The sequence below is a fragment of the Anomalospiza imberbis genome, unplaced genomic scaffold (assembly GCF_031753505.1).
Source record: "Anomalospiza imberbis isolate Cuckoo-Finch-1a 21T00152 unplaced genomic scaffold, ASM3175350v1 scaffold_64, whole genome shotgun sequence".
NCBI lineage: Eukaryota > Metazoa > Chordata > Aves > Passeriformes > Viduidae > Anomalospiza > Anomalospiza imberbis.
Window position 1 is genome coordinate 494,818 of NW_027100253.1, and position 22,629 is coordinate 517,446.

At 57.9% G+C, this 22,629-nt stretch overlaps 1 protein-coding gene across 1 annotated transcript; it reads left to right on the plus strand.

The window, feature by feature from the left end:
- Positions 1-349: 349 nt before the first annotated feature.
- LOC137467452 (serine/threonine-protein kinase pim-1-like) lies at positions 350-14,948 on the plus strand (the record flags this gene model as incomplete). The annotated part of the gene is made up of 7 exons (XM_068178951.1): positions 350-723; positions 1,373-1,587; positions 12,987-13,058; positions 13,233-13,283; positions 13,488-13,854; positions 14,469-14,645; positions 14,887-14,948. Coding segments are annotated over exons 1-7 (1,200 nt in total), but the record flags the coding sequence as incomplete, so codon positions are not given.
- Positions 14,949-22,629: the final 7,681 nt, after the last annotated feature.

Here is a 22,629-nt window from a genome sequence, read left to right on the forward strand (position 1 = left end):
AGAAGGGGGCGGAGGAGGAGGAGGAGGAGGAGGAGGTGGAGGAGGAGGAGGGGGATGGGGCTGCGCAGGGCAGGCGGGCGAGCTCAACTCGCTGCTCTCCCTTGCTCGCAGGTGGCCATCAAAAGGGTGCCACGGAACCGCGTCCGGCACTGGGGCGAGCTGGTGAGTGAGCGGGGCCAGCGGCAGAAGCTGGGCAGGGATGAGCCGAGGCCCGGCAGGGTGGAAGCCACCAGGACACCTCGAGGGAGAGCGGGCGTAGGGCCAGCGCAGGGCGCAGAGCATCCCGGGCTGGGTGAGGGGTTCCCGACCCCCGGCACGGCATCAGCCCCACTGATGGCATCGCGCTCCTCCCGCAGCCCGACGGCACCAGCGCACCCCTGGAGGTCGTGCTGCTGGACAAGGTCTCCACTGGCTTTCCCGGTGTCGTCCAGCTGCTGGAATGGCTTGAGCTCCCCAACGACATCGTGATGGTGCTGGAACGCCCAGAGCACTCTCAGGACCTGCACCATTTCATTCGGGAACGGGTGGTCCTGTCCGAGGAGTTGGCGCGGGATCTGTTCCGCCAGGTGCTGGAGGCCGTGCGGCACTGCACCAGCTGCGGGGTCCTGCACAGGGACATCAAGCCCAAGAACATCCTGGTTGACCTGGCCACCGGGCAGGCCAAATTGATTGACTTTGGCTGTGGCACCTACCTGCAGGACACAGCCTACACTCGCTTTGCAGGTGAGCCCACACAGGGGTGTGCTCTCAATCCCGTCATCTCATGGCCCAACACCTCACAGCCCAAGCTGGGTGTGGCAGCGGGGATTCTCCCTTTTGCTGCCCTTCATGGCACTGAGATTTCAGCTGAGCTGCTTTTGAGCAGGGCTGGGTGGGGAGCCAGCTTCCAGCCCTGCTGGCAGCCTTTGCCCACCACTCTGGGCAGGACTGAGGCTAGGGCTGGGCAGCCAGCCCAACAAAAACACCCCTGGGTGGGGTAGCAGAGAGGGGTGGCCAGAACCTGTGTCCCAGCCGGTTTGGGGTGCAGGTGAGAAAGGGCTTGGACTGCTCCACTCACCTGGTTTCTTTTGGCTTCATAATGGTTTTTGGGGCAGTGCAGGCAGGGAGGATGAGGGCATGGTTTTCCCAAGCACTGAGTGGGATTTTCCTCCTCATGGTCGGGCCTTGCCAGGGCTTCCACTGCTCTCTTCCAACCCCAGTGGCTTCTTTTCCATCCCCGAGTCTGTACACCTGTACACAAGTCCCAGGTGCTGGCGAGAGGGCAGCGGTCACCCCGTGTGCCACTGGGGCGGCCCTCACACACCCAGGGATGCTGGAGCCAGGCTCAGGGAGCAGCAGCGTCCCCCTGATGAACCCCATCTGTATTCCATAGGAACACGGTCATACAGCCCCCCGGAATGGACCCAGTTTGGCTGGTACTACGGCAAGCCAGCTACCATCTGGTCCCTGGGCATCCTGCTGCACCAGATGGTCTGCGGGGAGCACCCTTTCAGGAGGGGCTGGAACATCAGCTGTGACCATGAGCTCTCGCTGCCAGGACGGCTCTCTCAAGGTGGATCCTCATCTCTGGCCACGGGGGCAATACCAGTGCTGGGAGACAGCAGCAGCTCGTGAGCATCCCTCTCTGGCAGCTGCTGAGGAGGTGGCACATGTCCTGCTCTCCTGCTCTCCTCCAAAACAGGGAATTGATGGGGAAGTTTAGGCCCAGGTCTGAGCACATCCAGCATGGCCTGGGCACGGGAATAGTGGGGCAAAGCCAACAGGAGCCTTCTCCAACTGACCGGTGGTTTCTGGTTTCTCTGTCCAGAGTGCCAAGATCTGATCAGGAGGTGTTTATCCATGCTGCACTCGGACAGGCCCTCATTAGAAGAGCTGTTCCGTGATCCCTGGCTGCAGGATATTGATCTGCCCTAGAAGAAGGGAGAGAGCCACAGGCACACTTTGATGCAAGGCCCTGGTAAGTTACAGCTCCACACATGCCTTGGCAATCAGAAGCAAAGGAACGCAGACATTTTGTCCTGCCTGTGTCACTGCCCAGGGGTCATCAGATGGGAACACGCAGCCCTTGTGCTGGAGCTGAGCTGCTCTGCCCAGCACTGCTGGCCACCATCCGAACTGGTTTTGCTTGTCCTGGTTCCCTGACAGCTGGGGCCCTGGGCAGAACCCTGACAGCCTGGGCTCACCCCAGGGAAGGAGAAGAAGCCCCTGGAGAAGCTGTACCAGGTGGGGCTGTTGCTGCTGGGGACAGTGAGGACGACATCAAGGATGACAACCTCTTCCTCCACCTGGTCACCAGCAGCTGAGGATGATGGACTTTGATTCTGACACCTTCTCCAAAGCCAGGCTCCACAGGGAATTTGCAGGTGAGTCCACACGCAGGGGGATGCTCCCAGATTTGGGCATTGCACAGCCTGGCCGGGAACCAAAGGTTCCCCCATTGCTGGGGCGGATGCAGCTGATCCTTCAGTCAGCTGCCAGGCTGCTTTTGGCAGGGCTGGGGGGATGGGCTGGGGTGCTGATGAAATGGGAGTGGGCTCCTGGCCCTGCCAACAGCCCCAGCACCCACCGTGCCCCGGGCTGGGGCTGGGGCTGGGGCAGCCAGCCCGACACAAAGAAACCCCCATGGTGGGAGCAGAGGTGGGACTCCAGAACCTGTGCAGGGGCTGCTTTGCTTTGCAGGCAAGGAAGGGCTTGGGCTGCTCCACTGCCCCTGTTTGCTTTGGGATCACCGTTATTTTGGAGGGCAGTGAAGCGGGGAAGGGAGAAAACCTGGGCTTCCCTCACCTGTGAGTGGGTTTTTCCCTGGCCTGCAGGGGTTGGGCCTTCCTTAGCCCCTGACAGAGATAAGATTTTTGACCTTTTTTCTTGTTCCCCTTTTTGTCTGTAATCTATTTTCAATAATTTGTTGTGTGTTTTTCTAGAGGAAGCGTTCCAGGTGGGGCCCAGTCTGGATGGGGAAGTGCTTGGGAGCAGCTGTGGCGTGGATGGGCCGTGCCCTGGGAGAAGGATGAGGACATCGTTTGGGACCAGCTTTTCTTCCAGCGAGGGATGGCGTGAGGTGGGTCCTGTCTGCTTGGCATGGTGGGATCAGAGCTTTGGGGAGATGGCAGCGAGCACAGGAGCATCCTGCTCTGGGCAGCTGCTGAGGGCTGGATGTGCTGTGGCCGGCTGCAGGCTGGGCACATGTCCTGCCCTCCTGCTCTGCTCCCACAGGCAGCAGGGATGGGCAGCTCTGGGCACAGCTCTGGGCACGGCCAGCATGGCCTGGGCACTGCGGGCGGCTGGGACAAGGGGACAGGAGCCTTCAGCTGACGGGCGCTTTCTGGTTTCTCTCCTTGCAGCCGGGCTCTGCAGGTGCTGAGGCTGCTCTGGGCTCTGCCAGGGCTCTGCTGGAGCTCAGCACCGGGCTGCAATCAGCCAAAGAAGAAATGGGGTGACCTGCAGCACAGACCTGCTTGAGCATTTCAGCATCACAGCTCAAGTTTGCAGAGTGTACACCTCCAAGGGCAAACATGCCACCACCCAAAAATTAAACTTGTTCAATAGCTTCTGAAATGAAATCAATCTGGGATGACCCCAAATGATATTTTGCAACTTGCTCAAGCTGTAGCTCAGCCCTTCTCTGAACTGTTCTCTCCCCCACCTGCCTTTTACTTCCCAACTGCTCCCTCTTGTCCCCCAGTGAGTTCCCAGCCCATGGCAGTCTCCATCACACTGTTGCCTTCCTTGGTGCCCCTCACCATGAGGAAGGCCGAGCCCCAGGCTTGGGGACTCATCCTGTCACTGGCTGAGGAGCAGCAATGTCTCAGAGGTCCAGTGGGATTTTAGTGTCATTCAGAGCTGCTTTCCAGCCCTCAGCTGTCCTCACTGCTGAGTTCCCACTCCCTTTTCCTCGTCCTTGCAGCAGGATGAGCTCTGTGAATCCCCTTGAGCCTCTCCACTCTTCCCAGCCCACGCACCCACCTCAGTAAGGCTGAAGCTGCAGCTTCTCTGTCTCCTGTGGCACACCAGTCCAGTCCCCTGTGCGGGGAGCCCCAGCCCCAGAGCACAGCACTCAGCAGTGCACTCCGGGCTGGAGCAGCTCCCTCCCAGCCCCAGCCCAGGGACTCCTCCGGCCCCGGGGCTTGGGGCACCGTCAGCACCCGCTGCTCCAGCCACCGCTTCTGCTGGTCCTGACAGCAGCACCCAAAGTGGGGCTGATCCCGAGGGAGCAGCAGCAGGGCCTGGATCTGATCCCTGACTCTGGGGCAGGGCTGGACAAATGACACCCAGCAGCAGCAGCAGCACATGGAGCTGACTTTCAGCACAGCCCCTGCCACTCTTGCCTCCCGTGTGCAGCGGTGTCACAGCAGCCTGAGGCACCTGGGAGCACCCTGAGCCATGCCAGGGTCAGTGCCAGGAGCATCCCCTGGCGCTGTTTAAAACCGGCTCAGCAGGAACTGGGGATGCAAACAGGATGAACCTGAGCATCTCCCACCAGCAGATACATCAGAGCTTACACAGTAACACGGCCGTGACTCTCCCAAACTGGATTTAGGAATGGCACACCTACTGCAGCCATTGGATCATGAGCTGCCCAGATCCCTTTGGGACTCCTGCTTTTGGTGTCTCTGCCTCCTCTCCCTGCCCCAAGGAGGCTCCTCTCTTCCTCTCCCTGCCCTGACAAGACAGTCACACAAATAAAGACATGGGATTACAAGGTGCTGAGGAGCTGTAGAAGGAGCCTTCTCTAGGTCTGGCCTGTTTCCAAAACCCGCACAGTCTCCCTCAGCAAGGAACCTCCTTGTCCACCCTCTCCAAGGGTGTCAAGCTCAGGAAGGGATTCCTGACACCCTGTCCAGCTGGGAGAGCTCCCGTGTCTCCATACCAGGGGATAAAACCAAACCCAGGAACCCTGGGGGGACTGAGATTGTGGCATGGGGACATCTGTATTTATTTCCCAGTGGCAAACAAAAATGTGGAATGGTGCCAGAGCTTGTTTTGATCTACATCAGCTTTTGATAATTGTCCCTCCTCCTGACAGCGACTCCTCTGCAGCTGCACTGGGAGATCTCTGGGGCTGAGTCCACTAAGAGGAGATGTCAGTGGGGCTGAGGTGCTCGAGGGGGCCCATTTCAATGCTCTGCTGAAGTCCAAGGACATTGTGTTTCCCCGAGGAGCAATGCTCCTTTCTGGCACTCACTGCCCCGTGAGGGACATTATTCAGTTGCTGCCATTGGGTGAGTTCCAGCCACAGGGAGAGGGAGGAGGAGATGATCCCACCCATGGCTGCTGCTGGGTCCAGACTCTGGGTGAGATAAAGCCGAGACAGAGCTTCAGCATCTCCCCCAAAATCACAGAATCACAGAAGGGCTTGGCTTGGAAAAGACCTTCAAGTTCATCTCCTTCCATGCCCCCTTCCACTATCCCAGGCTGGTCAAAGCCCTGTCCAACCTGGCCTTGGACACTGCCAGGGATCCAGGGGCAGCCACAGCTTCTGTGGGCAAGTTCTGATCTCTGCCCAGGTGAGCAGGGACAAGACCCAAGGGAACGGCTGGAGCTGGGCCAGGGCAAGGCTGGGCTGGAGATCAGCAAAAGCTTCTTCCCCCAGAGGGGGCTCAGGCACTGCCCAGGCTCCACAAGGAATGGGCATAGCCCAGAGGCTGTTGGAGTTCCAGGAGCCGTTGGACCCCGCTGCCGGGGCTGCACGGGCTGCGATTGTTGGGGTGTCTGTGCAGGGCTGGGGGCTGGACTTGATGATCCCAATGGGTCCCTCCCAGCTCAGCCCCTTCTTAAATTCTCACCCTTTGGATCAGCCTTTGTGTCCCTTCGAGGCGCTGGCAGAGCTGCTGGGGACAGGGCAGGAGCGGGGCAGCCCCAGTGTTTCCCTGTCTGTGACACCCAGAAGTGACAGCCCCAGCGCTCCCCTGCCTGTGACACCCCAGCGGTGACAGCCCCAGCTTTCCCCTGTCTGTGACACCCCAGCGGTGACAGCCCCAGCGTTCCCCTGTCTGTGACACCCCAGTGGTGACAGCCCCAGCGTTCCCTCCCTGGAGTCGCTCCAAGGGAAGCGTCCAGAGCCGCGTCCAGTCAATGGAACTGACCGGCCACTGACCAGCCCGGCCTGGGCTGATGTGGATTGCTCTGCAGACAGCTCGGGGAAGGTGTAAGAGGCCGTCTGAAGCCCCCACATTTGCCTACCGGTTGCCACAAGCAAAAACCCCTTCCCCCATTACAGTACCGGCTTGGAGAGAGCGGCAGTGCAGGTGCAGTTGCTGTACCATTACGTTAGCTGTTCCGAACAAGGCCTGGCAAGGAGTTGGCAAGGAATTGGCAAGGACTTGGCATGAAGCCACCAAGGAACGGCCTACTGCATATTTGCCCACTCTCCTCCTGAATCTGAATGAACTTTTAGGGTGACCCTAATGATCTCTCACTGAAGACCTCTCATCTGCCCCGTGACCACTGTGACAGACGGACGGAGATGGAAAACCCTCCTCCCACGGTCTGAGACTGAGACCCCTCCCACAGGGAGAGGGGAAACCACTAATGACACGACCTGTTCTTCTTCAGTAATTCCAACGGACTTATTCTTCATTGTGTCCGTCCTGCCTTGGTGGTTTCAGTGGACTCACCTGTTCCCCCACAGCAATCACAATAGACTCTCATTGTCCAGCATGTTCCCCCCTCTTTCCTCTGTGGACTATAACTGTGAGGATCTCGCCTGTGTTGGTAGCTATTCCTATCCCCCTCTTTTCTCTCTCTCTCTCTCTCTATCCTTTTACCTCCTTTCTGATCCCCACTATCGCATTTACTGTTTTGGCCCTTAATAAAGGTGCATTTGTTGTGATTAACTGATAGTCTCTTGCTGTTTGCCGTTTTGCACTTTTGGGATTGGTGAAAAGAACCATCACGACACCCCGCACAAGCAGATCGTGAGAGATGGCCAGGGTGTCAGACCCAGCCAGCAGGAGTTTAGGAGGGCTAGGTCGTGTTTGACCAACCTGGTCTCCTTTCATGACCAGGTGACCGTCCTGGTGGATGCAGGACAGGCTGTGGATGTGTCTGTTTGGACTCCAGCAAGGCCTTTGGCACTGTCCCCCACAGCACACTCCTGGAAAAGCTGCAGCCCACGGCTGGGCCAGGAGCACTCTGTGCTGGGTTCAGAACTGGCTGGATGGTCAGCCCAGAGAGTGGTGGTGAGCGGTGCTGCATCCAGCTGGGGACAGTCACCAGTGCTGTCCCTCAGGGCTCTGTGCTGGGCCAGCTCTGTTCAATATTTTTATTGACCACATGGATGAGGGCATTGAGGCTTTCATTGGTAAATCTGCAGATGACACTAAGCTGGGAGCACGTGTCCATCTGTTGGAAGGCAGGAGGGCTCTGCAGGGACACCTGGAACAGTTGGATGGATGGGTAGAATCCAATAGGATGAAGTTTAATAAATCCAAGTGCCCAGTCCTGCATTTTGGCCACAATAACCCCCTGCACTGCTCTAGGCTGGGGTCAGCGTGGCTGGACAGTGCCCAGCCAGAAAGGGACCTGGGGCCACTGGTCGACAGCAGGCTGAACATGAGCCAGCAGTGTGCCCTGGTGGCCAAGAAGGCCAATGGCTCCTGGCCTGGATCAGGAATGGTGTGGCCAGCAGGAGCAGAGAGGTCATTCTTCCCCTGTACTTGGCACTGGTGTGCTTGGCATTCCTCCCCTGTACTGGCACCCTACCTCGAGTGCCGTGTCCAGTTCTGGGCTCCCCAATTTGGGAAGGACATGGAGGGGCTGGAGCGTGTCCAAAGAAGGACAACAAGGCTGGTGAGGGGTCTGGAACACAAGTCCTGTGAGGAATGACTGAGGGAGCTGGGGTTGTTTAGCTTGGAGAAGACTCAGAGGTGACATTATCACTCTCTACACTCTCTGAAAGGTGGTTGCAGTCGGGTGGGGGTCGGTCTCTTTCTCCTCACAGCAACTGACTGAACAAGAGGACACAGTCTTAAGCTGCACCAAGGGAAATTTAGGTCAGAGATTAGGAAAAAAGTTTTTTATGGAAAGGGTGATAAATTACAGGACTTGTCTGTCCAGGGAGGTGGTGGAGTCACCATCATGGGATGTGTTTAAAAAAAGACTGGATGTGGCACTCGGTGCCATGGTTTAGCTGAGGTGGTGTTAGGGCATGGGTTGGACTTGATGACCTTAAAGGTCTCTTCCAACCCAGCAATTCTGTGATTCTGTCATTGTGTGACATCACAGACCAGGTTGTGGCATCATATAGTTGGCTGTGACATCTCTGGTTTATTATGCGACATCACAGAGCAGGCTGTGACATCAGAGCATGCCTGTATGACATCACAGAGCAGAGCAAGCTGTGAGGTCAAAGAGTGTGCTGTGACATTATAGAGTGGCTGTGTTCCATCACTGAAGGTGTTGTGACATCACACAGTGGGTCTGTGTGACCACAGAGGTGCTGTGTGACATGTTAAGTGAGTTCTGCCATCACAGAGGAGGTTGTGACATCACAGAGGAGGTTGTGACATCACAGAGGAGGTTGTGATGTCACAAAGTTGGCTGTGACATTACAGGCTGGCTGTGTGACATCACAGAATGGGCTGTGAGGCCACAGAGAAGACTCTGCCATCATAGAAAAGGGCTCTGTGACATCACAGAGCAGCGGTGTGATGCCACAGAGAAGGCTGAGACCATAGAGAGTGGGTTGTGACATCACAGAGCTGACTGTGAAATCACAGGGCAGGCTGTGACATCAGAGCGAGGCTGCATAACATCACAAAGGTAGCTGTGCCATCATAGAGCTGGCTGTGACATCACAGGGTGTCTGTGACATCACAGCCTGGGCTGTGACATCACAGGGCAGATGTTGTGACATCACAGAGCACACTGGGACCTCAAAGAGCAGGCTGTGACATCACAGGGCACCTGCATGAAATCACAGGTGGCCTGTTACATCTCCGAGTGGGCTGTGTGACATTACAGGGCAGCTGTGTGACATCACAGGGGCTGTGTGACATCAGAGGGGCTGTGTGACATCACAGGCGGTTGTATGACATCACAGGGGCTGTGTGGCATGGGGTTCCAGGGCAGGGCAAGGCTGGACCTGCCCCTTCCTCCCCACACACAAAATGTTTCCAGCCCACAATCTCCTCCAGTCTGTCACAACAGGCAGTGTTGGAGGTGAAATCCCAGCTGTGGCCATGGGCACCTGCAGGAAGAAGGACAGCTCTTTTCCATAGGAATGAAAGCCCCAGTTCTCGGTTTATTTCTGATTTAATTGCCTGGAATTTATTTGGTTTTGTTGTTGCTTTGTTTCCTTTTTTGTGCCTGAAGTGTCCAGTCAGGAGCAGAGTGACTCTTGCCAAGGAACTTTGTGGTGCTGTTGCTCAATATTAAATCTGGTTTTTGCTGCTCCCTTGCTGGGGATTTTTTCAGCGCTCTCAAGCACCCTCATTGGCAACAGGGTGAAGGAGCCCTGGGCCAGGCTCTGGCCCTGGGGGACACGGGGACGCTGCCGGGGGGTCCCTGTCCCCTGTCCCGCCCCCCATGGCCCTGTGTCAGGCTCTGGGCTCGATCTCGTGGAACATCCTCTGGGGGAGGCTGCGGCGCTGGGGACGGGGGGACCTGGGGGGACAGGGGACCCCGCTGTGCACGAGCAGCGTTGGACTTCTCTGGGGGAACTGGGAGGGGGGGCTGGGGCAGAGTCACCTCCCCAGTGACCTCACACAGCCCCTGTGATGTCACACAGCCCCTGGGGTGTCACAACCCACCCTTGGATGCCACATAGCTCCCTCGTGATGTCATAGGCCCAACTCTGCGATGTCACCCTGTGATGTCACAAAGCTGTGCTGTTACAGAAGATTCTGTGATGTCAGAAATTCACCCTGTACTATGACGTCACAAAGTCATCCTGTGACATCACAGTCTGTTCCATGATGTCATAGCCTGCTCTATGATGTCACACAGCCAACTCGGTGATGTCACAACCCACACTCTGATGTGACAGAGCCACTCTCTACATGACGGCAGAGTCTGCCCTATGGCCTCACACTATGATGTCACACCCTGCTGTGCTATGTCACAAGCCCCTCAGTGATGTCACAAAACCCTCCCTGTGATGTCATACTGCCACTCAGTGATGTCACAGCACACACTTTGACCTCACTGCCCGCTCTATGATGTCATACAGCCATGCCATGATGTCACAGCCTGCTCTCTGATGTCACACTGTCCCCTCTATCATGCCATAGCTGCTTGATGACCTCACACAACACGCTCTGTGATGTCATAGCCCAGTCTGTGACCTCACACAACCCACGCTGTGCTGTCACACAGCCCCCCTCTGACATCACAGCTGCTCTGTGCCTCCGTGACACAGCCACAGAGGTGCTGCTGTGACACAGCCCCCTCTGGGACACCCCACAGCCCCTGCCAGTGCTGAGCCCCTGTGAGCTCTGTCTGCGCCCTGCTCGTGTCCCTGCGATGCCCTGGCAGTGCCCCAGCCCTGCTGGGCTGTGCACAGGAGCTGCTCCTGGCCACAGCTGTCTCTCTGCAGCGCTGCCCTTGCCAGGAGCTGCCTCTGGGCCAGGAGCCTGGCCCAGCTCAGCAGCACAGACACAGCACCAGGACGTTAATGACCCTCTGGGGCTTTGGTGCTCTTTGCATCGGACCCAGACCTCAGAGTGTGCTCAAAGAACTTCTCAAGAACTCAAAGTCAGATTCAAAGTCCAGACTTTCTTTAACTTTTAAGGGGTCCCACTGAGGGACACAACTCATGTGAAAGTGTCCCCGGGTTCCAGTTAGAGCAGAACACTGGAGGCAGTGATGACAGCTGGGGACAAACAAGGCAAAGGTGTCTCTGGTGCTGAGCAAACCTGGATATCACCATGGTGTCCTTGGACCTGCATTGTCACACTGACCCACGGTTCCATGAGGTTCCCCAGTGTCACCATGGTCACTGTCAGAGGCTGGATGAGATCAGTGTCCCGAGACACCTTGGGTTGAGCTGTCAATCAGTCCCACAGCTGGGACAGCGCTAACCCGGCTCTGAACGCCCGAGCTATCACAAGTCCCAGCTGGGGGGAGGCCCACAAAGGCCCAGGGGCTTAAAACCAAGGAGCACAAGGTCAGCCCCTGCTATGGACTCTGCCTTCTCCTGGGGCTTGTGTCTCACCCACACTGGAACCCCAGGAGCTGGGAGCCACATGTGTGTCTTTCTGTGGAGCTTCTGTCTCTCTGTCTCTCTGTCTCTTTCCTCTCCTTCTAATGCTCTTTCTATGGAACATTTTTGGGTCCCTGAACAACTGAAGTGTTTAAGGCTGAGAGGTCCAGCTTGTTCTGGTGCTTTCCATGAACTGATTGAACTCTTGATTTATGAACCAATGCACTAGATGTGGAATCCTCTACACTGAACTCAGAAACAAACGCCCTCTGTCAGAGCATTTTCATCTTCTAGATCACTTTCAAGATGCCCATGGGGATGTTGCAATGATTATCACACAGCTCTCCATTTCTGGATGCAGGCTCTGCAGATTCTTTCTCTGCATTCAGTCAGGCTTGGATTCCCTGACAATTCCTGGTAGCCCGTCATGGTTTCTTAGGGCAGAACAGTAACAATGGAAACCTTACCAATGGCACAACTGCCCAGCCCACAAGGAAAAGAAAGAACAAGCTGTCAAGCTCTTCAAACATTTGTCCTGCTGTGCTGCAAGAGTTGAGCTGCACACAAGGTGTGGAAAGCCTAGAGAAGCTGCAGTTGGTGCCACATCTTGTGACAGAAGCTGCACCTCGTTCTCCAGGAAAGGTTCTTGGAAAGAGCAAACAGGAGTGTGGAGAAGATTCTGGGAAAACTGAAACAGCTTTTAGGAAATGAAATGAAAATGGAAAGAAACAATCCAAGATGTTTTTTCTCTGTTTATTTTTATGCTCCCCTTTTCCATGTTGCACTGCTTCTCCATCCCCTTAATCCAAATAGATCTCAGCTCTAAGATCCATGACATGGCAAGTTTTAGACACTGTAAAATACCATGAGCTACACACAGTTTTTGCCTTCCCCTGGTTTACTTAGAAAGCAGTGATGGAGACTAAGTGCAGCCCTTGGGTCAGGTACAAATTCAGCATTCAGGGAATGTGCTCCCATAGGGTTTGATCCTCAGCGGGGACAATGCACAGCAGCGCTCAAGGGGATTCCTGTTCCCCTGTGCAGGAGTCCAGACTCTGAGTCTGGGCTGAACAGGGCAAAGTTCCCGTGTTTGGACAGGCTCAGGGCTGCCCCTGGGGAGCGGGGGGCTGGGCGCGGGGGCGAGCTGGCAATGGAAAAACGGACACGGGGACAAACGGCCCCGGAGCTTCAGTTGCAGCGGCAGCAGCAGCAGCAGCGGCAGCGGGCAGCGGCTGCAGCAGCGAAAGCAGACAAAGCAGTGATTTTGTCGCATTCCTCTTGATTCTCCTCTCCCTTTCCCGCTGTCCCCTCCTCTCCCAATCTCTCTCTCCCCATTCCCGGCCGGGCCATGTCCCCAGCCCGCCCCCAGCCCCGGGCGGGTCTGCCCCGTTCCCGTCCCCGTCCCCGGCCGTCCCGCCGGGGTCTCGCCTCCGCCCGGCTCTGGTCGTGCTGGCGGTGGCGCTGCTGGGCGGGCATCAGTGCCGGGGGCTGGGGCGGCACCGCCGCCCTCTGGCTCCGCCTGGCCCGAGCCCGGCCCCGGCCCCGACGTGGGCTCCAGTCCCGGCCCCGGCCCCGGCTCCTCCCGGGCCCCGCGGAGGACACACGCGGCGCGGCCGCTCCCGCCGCCCCCGCTGCGGCTTCCCCGGCCCGAGCTCCGCCGCTCGGCAGCGCGGCCGTCGGCCCCGAGCCGCCGCTGTCCCGTTCCAGGGACAGAACGCCTGGGGAGGGCCAGCCCGGGGCGCTCGGGGGGCGCTCGGGGGCCGCTCCTGGCCCCGGGCCGAGCGCTGACAGCCCCGTCCCGCCCGCAGGGAAGGCGCAGGAGGAGGCCCTGCAGGAGCGGTACCGGCTGGGTTCGCTGCTGGGCAGCGGCGGCTTCGGCAGCGTCTTCGCAGCCACGCGGCTCTCGGACGGCGCCCCGGTGAGCGGCGGGGCCGGCGGCGGGCGCAGGAGAAGGGGGCGGAGGAGGAGGAGGATTAGCAGGAGGAGGAGGGGGAAGGAGGAGGAGGAGGAGGTGGAGGGGGCGGAGGAGGAGGAGGATGGGGCCCGGCGGGGCGGGTGGTGCGCTCATCCCACTGCTCTCCCTTGCTCGCAGGTGGCCATCAAAAGGGTGCCACGGAACCGCGTCCGGCACTGGGGCGAGCTGGTGAGTGAGCGGGGCCAGCAGCAGAAGCCGGGCCGTGCCGGGTGGCGAGGAGCCGGGGCCCGGCAGGGTGGGAGCCGCCGGGAGCCCTGCAGGGAGAGCGGGCATGGGCTGAGCGGGGCATGCAGAGCATCCCGGGCTGGCTGAGGGGTTCCCCAGCCCTGGCACGGCCTCAGCCCCACTGACGGCATCGCGCTCCTCCCGCAGCTCGACGGCACCAGCGCACCCCTGGAGGTCGTGCTGCTGGACAAGGTGTCCTCTGGCTGCACTGGTGTCATTCAGCTCCTGGAGTGGCTTGAGCTCCCTGACAGCGTCGTGCTGGTGCTGGAGCGTCCGGAGCGGTGCCAGGAGCTGTCAGGTTTCCTGGCGGAGCGGAGGTTCCTGCCGGAGGAGGAGGCGCGGGGGCTATTCCGCCAGGTGCTGGAGGCTGTGAGGCACTGCACCAGCTGCGGGGTCCTGCACAGGGACATCAAGCCTGAGAACATCCTGCTCGACCTGGCCACCGGGCAGCTGAAACTGATTGACTTTGGCTGTGGCGCCTTCCTCCAAGACACAGCCTACACCCAGTTTGCAGGTGAGCTCTGCCTGGGGATGCTCCTGGGCATCTCATGGCCCAGCTGGGGTGCAGCCCCAGGGCTCCCCCTATTGCAGCCAGGATGGGATTAATGCTGGAGCCAAGCTGATTTGGGTGGGGGTGTGAGGGGGACCAGCTCCAGCCCTGCCGACAGCCTTCAGCACCCACTGTGGCCTGGGCTAAGGCTGGAGCTGAGGCAGCCAGCCTGACAAAAACCCCAGTGGGGGTAGCAGAGAGGGGCGTCTGACCCTGTGCCCTGGATGGTTTGGTGTGCAGGCGAGAAGGGCTTGGACTGCTCTGCTCCCATTGTTTGCCTTGACTGGTTAACATTTTTGGCGGGGCGTGCAGGCGGGGAGTAGAGCGGGCTTTCTCCACCACTGGATGAGTTTTGCTTTTGTGTGTCACGGTTGGGCCTTCCCAGGATTTCTGCTGCCCTCTTCCAACACCAGTGGCTTCTTTTCCAGCCCCAAGTCTGTACACAAGTCCCAGGTGCTGGTGAGAGGGCAGCAGTCACCCTGTGTGCCACTGGGGCAGCCCCCACATGCCATGGGGTGCTGGGGTCAGGCTCTGGGAGCAGCAGCGTCCCCCTGATGAACTCTGTCTGTGTTCCACAGGAACCCTGTCCTACAGCCCACCAGAGTGGATCCAGCACCAACGCTACCACGGTGAGGCAGCGACGATCTGGTCCCTGGGCCTCCTGCTGTACCACCTGGTCATGGGGAAGCACCCATTCAGGAGGGGCCAGGAGATCATCTGGGGGCGGATCTTGTTCCCACGACGGCTCTCTCAAGGTGGGTCCTCATCTCTGGCCACGGGGGCAATACCAGTGCTGGGAGACAGCAGCAGCTCATGAGCATCCTGCTCTGGCAGCTGCTGAGGAGGTGGCACATGTCCTGCTCTCCTGCTCTCCTCCAAACACAGAATCCATGGGGAAGTTTAGGCCCAGCTCTGGGCACACCCAGCATGGCCTGGGCATGGGAACAGGGGGGCAACTTCTCCAACTGACTGGTGATTTCTGGTTTGTTTCCCCAGAGTGCCAGGATCTCATTAAGAGGTGTTTGTCCATGCAGCCCTTGGACAGGCCATCCTTAGAAGAGCTTTTCCGTGATGCATGGGTGCAGGGTGGTCTTCTGCCCTAGAAGATGGGAGAGCTCCACGTGCACAGTTGGATCCAGGGGCCTGGCAGGTAACAGCTCCACACTTGTCCTGGCAATCAGTGGCAAAGCCAACCAGACTGGTTTTGTCCTGCCTGTGTCACTGCCCAGGGGTCATCAGATGGGAACACGCAGCCCTTGTGCTGGAGCTGAGCTGCTCTGCCCAGCACTGGTGGCCACCATCTGAGCTGGTTTTGCTTGTCCTGGTTCCCTGACAGCTGGGGCCCTGGGCAGAACCCAGACAGCCTGGGCTCACCCCAGGGAAGGAGAAGAAGCCCCTGGAGAAGCTGTACCAGGTGGGGCTGTTGCTGCTGGGGACAGTGAGGACGACATCAAGGATGACAACCTCTTCCTCCACCTGGTCACCAGCAGCTGAGGATGATGGACTTTGATTCTGACACCTTCTCCAAAGCCAGGCTCCACAGGGAATTTGAAGGTGAGTCTACACACACGGGGATGCTCCCAGATTTGGGCATTGCACAGCCTGGCCGGGAACCAAAGGTTCCCCCTTTGCTGGGGCGGATGCAGCTGATCCTTCAGTCGGCTGCCAGGCTGCTTTTGGCAGGGCTGGGGGGATGGGCTGGGGTGCTGATGAAATGGGAGTGGGCTCCTGGCCCTGCAAACAGCCCCAGCACCCACCGTGCCCCGGGCTGGGGCTGGGGCTGGGGCAGCCAGCCCGACACAAAGAAACCCCCATGGTGGGAGCAGAGGTGGGACTCCAGAACCTGTGCAGGGGCTGCTTTGCTTTGCAGGCAAGGAAGGGCTTGGGCTGCTCCACTGCCCCTGTTTGCTTTGGGATCACCGTTATTTTGGAGGGCAGTGCAGGGGGGAAGGGAGACAGCCTGGGCTTCCCTCACCTGTGGGTGGGTTTTTCCCTGGCCTGCAGGGGTTGGGCCTTCCTTAGCCCCTGACAGAGATAAGATTTTTGACCTTTTTTCTTGTTCCCCTTTTTGTCTGTAATCTATTTTCAATAATTTGTTGTGTGTTTTTCTAGAGGAAGCGTTCCAGGTGGGGTCCAGTCTGGATGGGGAAGTGCTTGGGAGCAGCTGTGGTGTGGATGGGCCGTGCCCTGGGAGAAGGATGAGGACATCGTTTGGGACCAGCTTTTCTTCCAGCGAGGGATGGCGTGAGGTGGGTCCTGTCTGCTTGGCATGGTGGGATCAGAGCTTTGGGGAGGTGGCAGCGAGCACAGGAGCATCCTGCTCTGGGCAGCTGCTGAGGGCTGGATGTGCCGTGGCCGGCTGCAGGCTGGGCACATGTCCTGCCCTCCTGCTCTGCTCCCACAGGCAGCAGGGATGGGCAGCTCTGGGCACAGCTCTGGGCACGGCCAGCATGGCCTGGGCACTGCGGGCGGCTGGGACAAGGGGCCAGGAGCCTTCAGCTGACGGGCGCTTTCTGGTTTCTCTCCTTGCAGCCGGGCTCTGCGGGTGCTGAGGCTGCTCTGGGCTGTGCCAGGGCTCTGCTGGAGCTCAGCACCGGGCTGCAATCAGCCAAAGAAGAAATGGGGTGACCTGCAGCACAGACCTGCTTGAGCATTTCAGCATCACAACTAAAGTTTGCAGAGTGTACACCTCCAAGGGCAAACATGAAACCACCCAAAAATTAAACTTGTTCAATAGCTTCTGAAATGAAATCAATCTGGGATGACCCCAAATGATATTTTGCAACTTGCTCAAGCTGTAGCTCAGCCCTTCTCTGAACTGTTCTCTCCCCCACCTGCCTTTTACTTCCCAACTGCTCCCTCTTGTCCCCCAGTGAGTTCCCAGCCCATGGCAGTCTCCATCACACTGTTGCCTTCCTTGGTGCCCCTCACCATGAGGAAGGCCGAGCCCCAGGCTTGGGGACTCATCCTGTCACTGGCTGAGGAGCAGCAATGTCTTAGAGGTCCAGTGGGATTTTAGTGTCATTCAGAGCTGCTTTCCAGCCCTCAGCTGTCCTCACTGCTGAGTTCCCACTCCCTTTTCCTTGTCCTTGCAGCAGGATGAGCTCTGTGAATCCCCTTGAGCCTCTCCACTCTTCCCAGCCCACGCACCCACCTCAGTAAGGCTGAAGCTGCAGCTTCTCTGTCTCCTGTGGCACACCAGTCCAGTCCCCTGTGCGGGGAGCCCCAGCCCCAGAGCACAGCACTCAGCAGTGCACTCCGGGCTGGAGCAGCTCCCTCCCAGCCCCAGCCCAGGGACTCCTCCGGCCCCGGGGCTTGGGGCACCGTCAGCACCCGCTGCTCCAGCCACCGCTTCTGCTGGTCCTGACAGCAGCACCCAAAGTGGGGCTGATCCCGAGGGAGCAGCAGCAGGGCCTGGGTCTGATCCCTGACTCTGGGGCAGGGCTGGACAAATGACACCCAGCAGCAGCAGCAGCACATGGAGCTGACTTTCAGCACAGCCCCTGCCACTCTTGCCTCCCGTGTGCAGCGGTGTCACAGCAGCCTGAGGCACCTGGGAGCACCCTGAGCCATGCCAGGGTCAGCGCCAGGAGCATCCCCTGGCGCTGTTTAAAACCGGCTCAGCAGGAACTGGGGATGCAAACAGGATGAACCTGAGCATCTCCCACCAGCAGATACCTCAGAGCTTACACAGTAACACGGCCGTGACTCTCCCAAACTGGATTTAGGAATGGCACACCTACTGCAGCCATTGGATCATGAGCTGCCCAGATCCCTTTGGGACTCCTGCTTTTGGTGTCTCTGCCTCCTCTCCCTGCCCCAAGGAGGCTCCTCTCTTCCTCTCCCTGCCCTGACAAGACAGTCACACAAATAAAGACATGGGATTACCAGGTGCTGAGGAGCTGTAGAAGGAGCCTTCTCTAGGTCTGGCCTGTTTCCAAAACCCGCACAGTCTCCCTCAGCAAGGAACCTCCTTGTCCACCCTCTCCAAGGGTGTCAAGCTCAGGAAGGGATTCCTGACACCCTGTCCAGCTGGGAGAGCTCCCGTGTCTCCATACCAGGGGATAAAACCAAACCCAGGAACCCTGGGGGGACTGAGATTGTGGCATGGGGACATCTGTATTTATTTCCCAGTGGCAAACAAAAATGTGGAATGGTGCCAGAGCTTGTTTTGATCTACATCAGCTTTTGATAATTGTCCCTCCTCCTGACAGCGACTCCTCTGCAGCTGCACTGGGAGATCTCTGGGGCTGAGTCCACTAAGAGGAGATGTCAGTGGGGCTGAGGTGCTCGAGGGGGCCCATTTCAACGCTCTGCTGAAGTCCAAGGACATTGTGTTTCCCCGAGGAGCAATGCTCCTTTCTGGCACTCACTGCCCCGTGAGGGACATTATTCAGTTGCTGCCATTGGGTGAGTTCCAGCCACAGGGAGAGGGAGGAGGAGATGATCCCACCCATGGCTGCTGCTGGGTCCAGACTCTGGGTGAGATAAAGCCGAGACAGAGCTTCAGCATCTCCCCCAAAATCACAGAATCACAGAAGGGCTTGGCTTGGAAAAGACCTTCAAGTTCATCTCCTTCCATGCCCCCTTCCACTATCCCAGGCTGGTCAAAGCCCTGTCCAACCTGGCCTTGGACACTGCCAGGGATCCAGGGGCAGCCACAGCTTCTGTGGGCAAGTTCTGATCTCTGCCCAGGTGAGCAGGGACAAGACCCAAGGGAACGGCTGGAGCTGGGCCAGGGCAGGGCTGGGCTGGAGATCAGCAAAAGCTTCTTCCCCCAGAGGGGGCTCAGGCACTGCCCAGGCTCCCCAAGGAATGGGCATAGCCCAGAGGCTGTTGGAGCTCCAGAAGCCTTTGGACCCCGCTGCCGGGGCTGCACGGGCTGCGATTGTTGGGGTGTCTGTGCAGGGCTGGGGGCTGGACTTGATGATCCCAATGGGTCCCTCCCAGCTCAGCCCCTTCTGCAATTCTCACCCTTTGGATCAGCCTTTGTGTCCCCTCGAGGCGCTGGCAGAGCTGCTGGGGACAGGGCAGGAGCGGGGCAGCCCCAGAGTTCCCCTGTCTGTGACACCCAGAAGTGAGAGCCCCAGCGCTCCCCTGTCTGTGACACCCCAGCGGGGACAGCCCCAGTGTTCCCCTGTCTGTGACACCCAGAAGTGAGAGCCCCAGCGCTCCCCTGTCTGTGACACCCCAGCGGGGACAGCCCCAGAGTTCCCCTGTCTGTGACACCCAGAAGTGAGAGCCCCAGCGCTCCCCTGTCTGTGACACCCCAGGGTGACAGCCCCAGCGTTCCCCTGCCTGTGACACCCCAGCGGTGACAACCCCAGCGTTCCCCTGTCTGTGACATTCCAGTGGTGACAGCCCCAGCGTTCCCCTGTCTGTGACATTCCAGTGGTGACAACCCCAGCGTTCCCCTGTCTGTGACATTCCAGTGGTGACAACCCCAGCGTTCCCCTGTCTGTGACACCCCAGCGGTGACAGCCCCAGCTTTCCCCTGTCTGTGGCACCCCAGCGGTGACAGCCCCAGCGTTCCCCTGTCTGTGGCACCCCAGTGGTGACAGCCCCAGCGTTCCCTCCCTGGAGTCGCTCCAAGGGAAGCGTCCAGAGCCGCGTCCAGTCAATGGAACTGACCGGCCACTGACCAGCCCGGCCTGGGCTGATGTGGATTGCTCTGCAGACAGCTCGGGGAAGGTGTAAGAGGCCGTCTGAAGCCCCCACATTTGCCTACCGATTGCCACAAGCAGAAACCCCTTCCCCCATTACAGTAAGGGCTTGGAGAGAGCGGCAGTGCAGGTGCAGTTGCTGTACCGTTACGTTAGCTGTTCCGAACAAGGCCTGGCAAGGAGTTGGCAAGGAATTGGCAAGGACTTGGCATGAAGCCACCAAGGAACGGCCTACTGCATATTTGCCCACTCTCCTCCTGAATCTGAATGAACTTTTAGGGTGACCCTAATCATCTCTCACTGAAGACCTCTCATCTGCCCCGTGACCACTGTGACAGACGGACGGAGATGGAAAACCCTCCTCCCAAGGACTGAGACTGAGACCCCTCCCATAGGGAGAGGGGAAACCACTAATGACACGACCTGTTCTTCTTCAGTAATTCCAATGGACTTATTCTTCATTGTGTCCGTCCTGCCTTGGTGGTTTCAGTGGACTCACCTGTTCCCCCACAGCAATCACAATAGACTCTCATTGTCCTGCATGTTCCCCCCTCTTTCCTCTGTGGACTATAACTGTGAGGATCTCGCCTGTGTTGGTAGCTATTCCCATCCCCCTCTTTTCTCTCTCTCTCTCTCTATCCTTTTATCTCCTTTCTGATCCCCACTATTGCATTTACTGTTTTGGCCCTTAATAAAGGTGCATTTGTTGTGATTAACTGATAGTCTCTTGCTGTTTGCCATTTTGCACTTTTGGGATTGGTGAAAAGAACCATCACGACACCCCGCACAAGCAGATCGTGACAGATGGCCCGAGTGTCAGACCCAGCCAGCAGGGGTTTAGGAGGGCTAGGACGTGTTTGACCAACCTGGTCTCCTTTCATGACCAGGTGACCGTCCTGGTGGATGCAGGACAGGCTGTGGATGTGTCTGTTTGGACTCCAGCAAGGCCTTTGGCACTGTCCCCCACAGCACACTCCTGGAAAAGCTGCAGCCCACGGCTGGGCCAGGAGCACTCTGTGCTGGGTTCAGAACTGGCTGGATGGCCGGCCCAGAGAGTGGTGGTGAGCGGTGCTGCATCCAGCTGGGGACAGTCACCAGTGCTGTCCCTCAGGGCTCTGTGCTGGGCCAGCTCTGTTCAATATTTTTATTGACCACATGGATGAGGGCATTGAGGCTTTCATTGGTAAATCTGCAGATGACACTAAGCTGGGAGCACGTGTCCATCTGTTGGAAGGCAGGAGGGCTCTGCAGGGACACCTGGAACAGTTGGATGGATGGGTAGAATCCAATAGGATGAAGTTTAATAAATCCAAGTGCCCAGTCGTGCATTTTAGCCACAATAACCCCCTGCACTGCTCTAGGCTGGGGTCGGCGTGGCTGGACAGTGCCCAGGCAGAAAGGGACCTGGGGCCACTGGTCGACAGCAGGCTGAACATGAGCCAGCAGTGTGCCCTGGTGGCCAAGAAGGCCAATGGCTCCTGGCCTGGATCAGGAATGGTGTGGCCAGCAGGAGCAGAGAGGTCATTCTTCCCCTGTACTTGGCACTGCTGTGCTTGGCATTCCTCCCCTGTACTGGCACCCTACCTCGAGTGCCGTGTCCAGTTCTGGGCTCCCCAGTTTGGGAAGGACATGGAGGGGCTGGAGCGTGTCCAAAGAAGGACAACAAGGCTGGTGAGGGGTCTGGAACACAAGTCCTGTGAGGAATGACTGAGGGAGCTGGGGTTGTTTAGCTTGGAGAAGACTCAGAGGTGACCTTATCACTCTCTACACTCTCTGAAAGGTGGTTGCAGTCGGGTGGGGGTCGGTCTCTTTCTCCTCACAGCAACTGACTGAACAAGAGGACACAGTCTTAAGCTGCACCAAGGGAAATTTAGGTCAGATATTAGGAAAAAAGTTTTTTATGGAAAGGGTGATAAATTACTGGACTTGTCTGTCCAGGGAGGTGGTGGAGTCACCATCATGGGATGTGTTTAAAAAAAGACTGGATGTGGCACTCGGTGCCATGATTTAGCTGAGGTGGTGTTAGGGTATGGGTTGGACTTGATGACCTTAAAGGTCTCTTCCAACCCAGCAATTCTGTGACTCTGTCATTGTGTGACATCTCAGACCAGGTTGTGGCATCATATAGTTGGCTGTGACATCTCTGGTTTATTATGCGACATCACAGAGCAGGCTGTGACATCAGAGCATGCCTGTATGACATCACAGAGCAGAGCAAGCTGTGAGGTCAAAGAGTGTGCTGTGACATTATAGAGTGGCTGTGTTCCATCACTGAAGGTGTTGTGACATCACACAGTGGGTCTGTGTGACCACAGAGGTGCTGTGTGACATGTTAAGTGAGTTCTGCCATCACAGAGAAGGCTGTGACATCACAGAGCAGGCTGTGACATCACAGAGGAGGTTGTGATGTCAAAAAGTTGGCTGTGACATTACAGGCTGGCTGTGTGACATCACAGAATGGGCTGTGAGGCCACAGAGAAGACTCTGCCATCATAGAAAAGGGCTCTGTGACATCACAGAGCAGCGGTGTGATGCCACAGAGAAGGCTGAGACAATAGAGAGTGGGTTGTGACATCACAGAGCTGACTGTGAAATCACAGAGCAGGCTGTGACATCACAGCGAGGCTGCATAACATCACAAAGGTAGCTGTGACATCATAGAGCTGGCTGTGACATCACAGGGTGGCTGTGACATCACAGCCTGGGCTGTGACATCACAGGGCAGATGTTGTGACATCACAGAGCACACTGGGACCTCAAAGAGCAGGCTGTGACATCACAGGGCACCTGTATGAAATCACAGGTGGCCTGTTACATCTCCGAGTGGGCTGTGTGACATTACAGGGCAGCTGTGTGACATCACAGGGGCTGTGTGACATCAGAGGGGCTGTGTGACATCACAGGAGGTTGTATGACACCACAGGGGCTGTGTGGCATGGGGTTCCAGGGCAGGGCAAGGCTGGACCTGCCCCTTCCTCCCCCACACACAAAATGTTTCCAGCCCACAATCTCCTCCAGTCTGTCACAACAGGCAGTGTGGGAGGTGAAATCCCAGCTGTGGCCATGGGCACCTGCA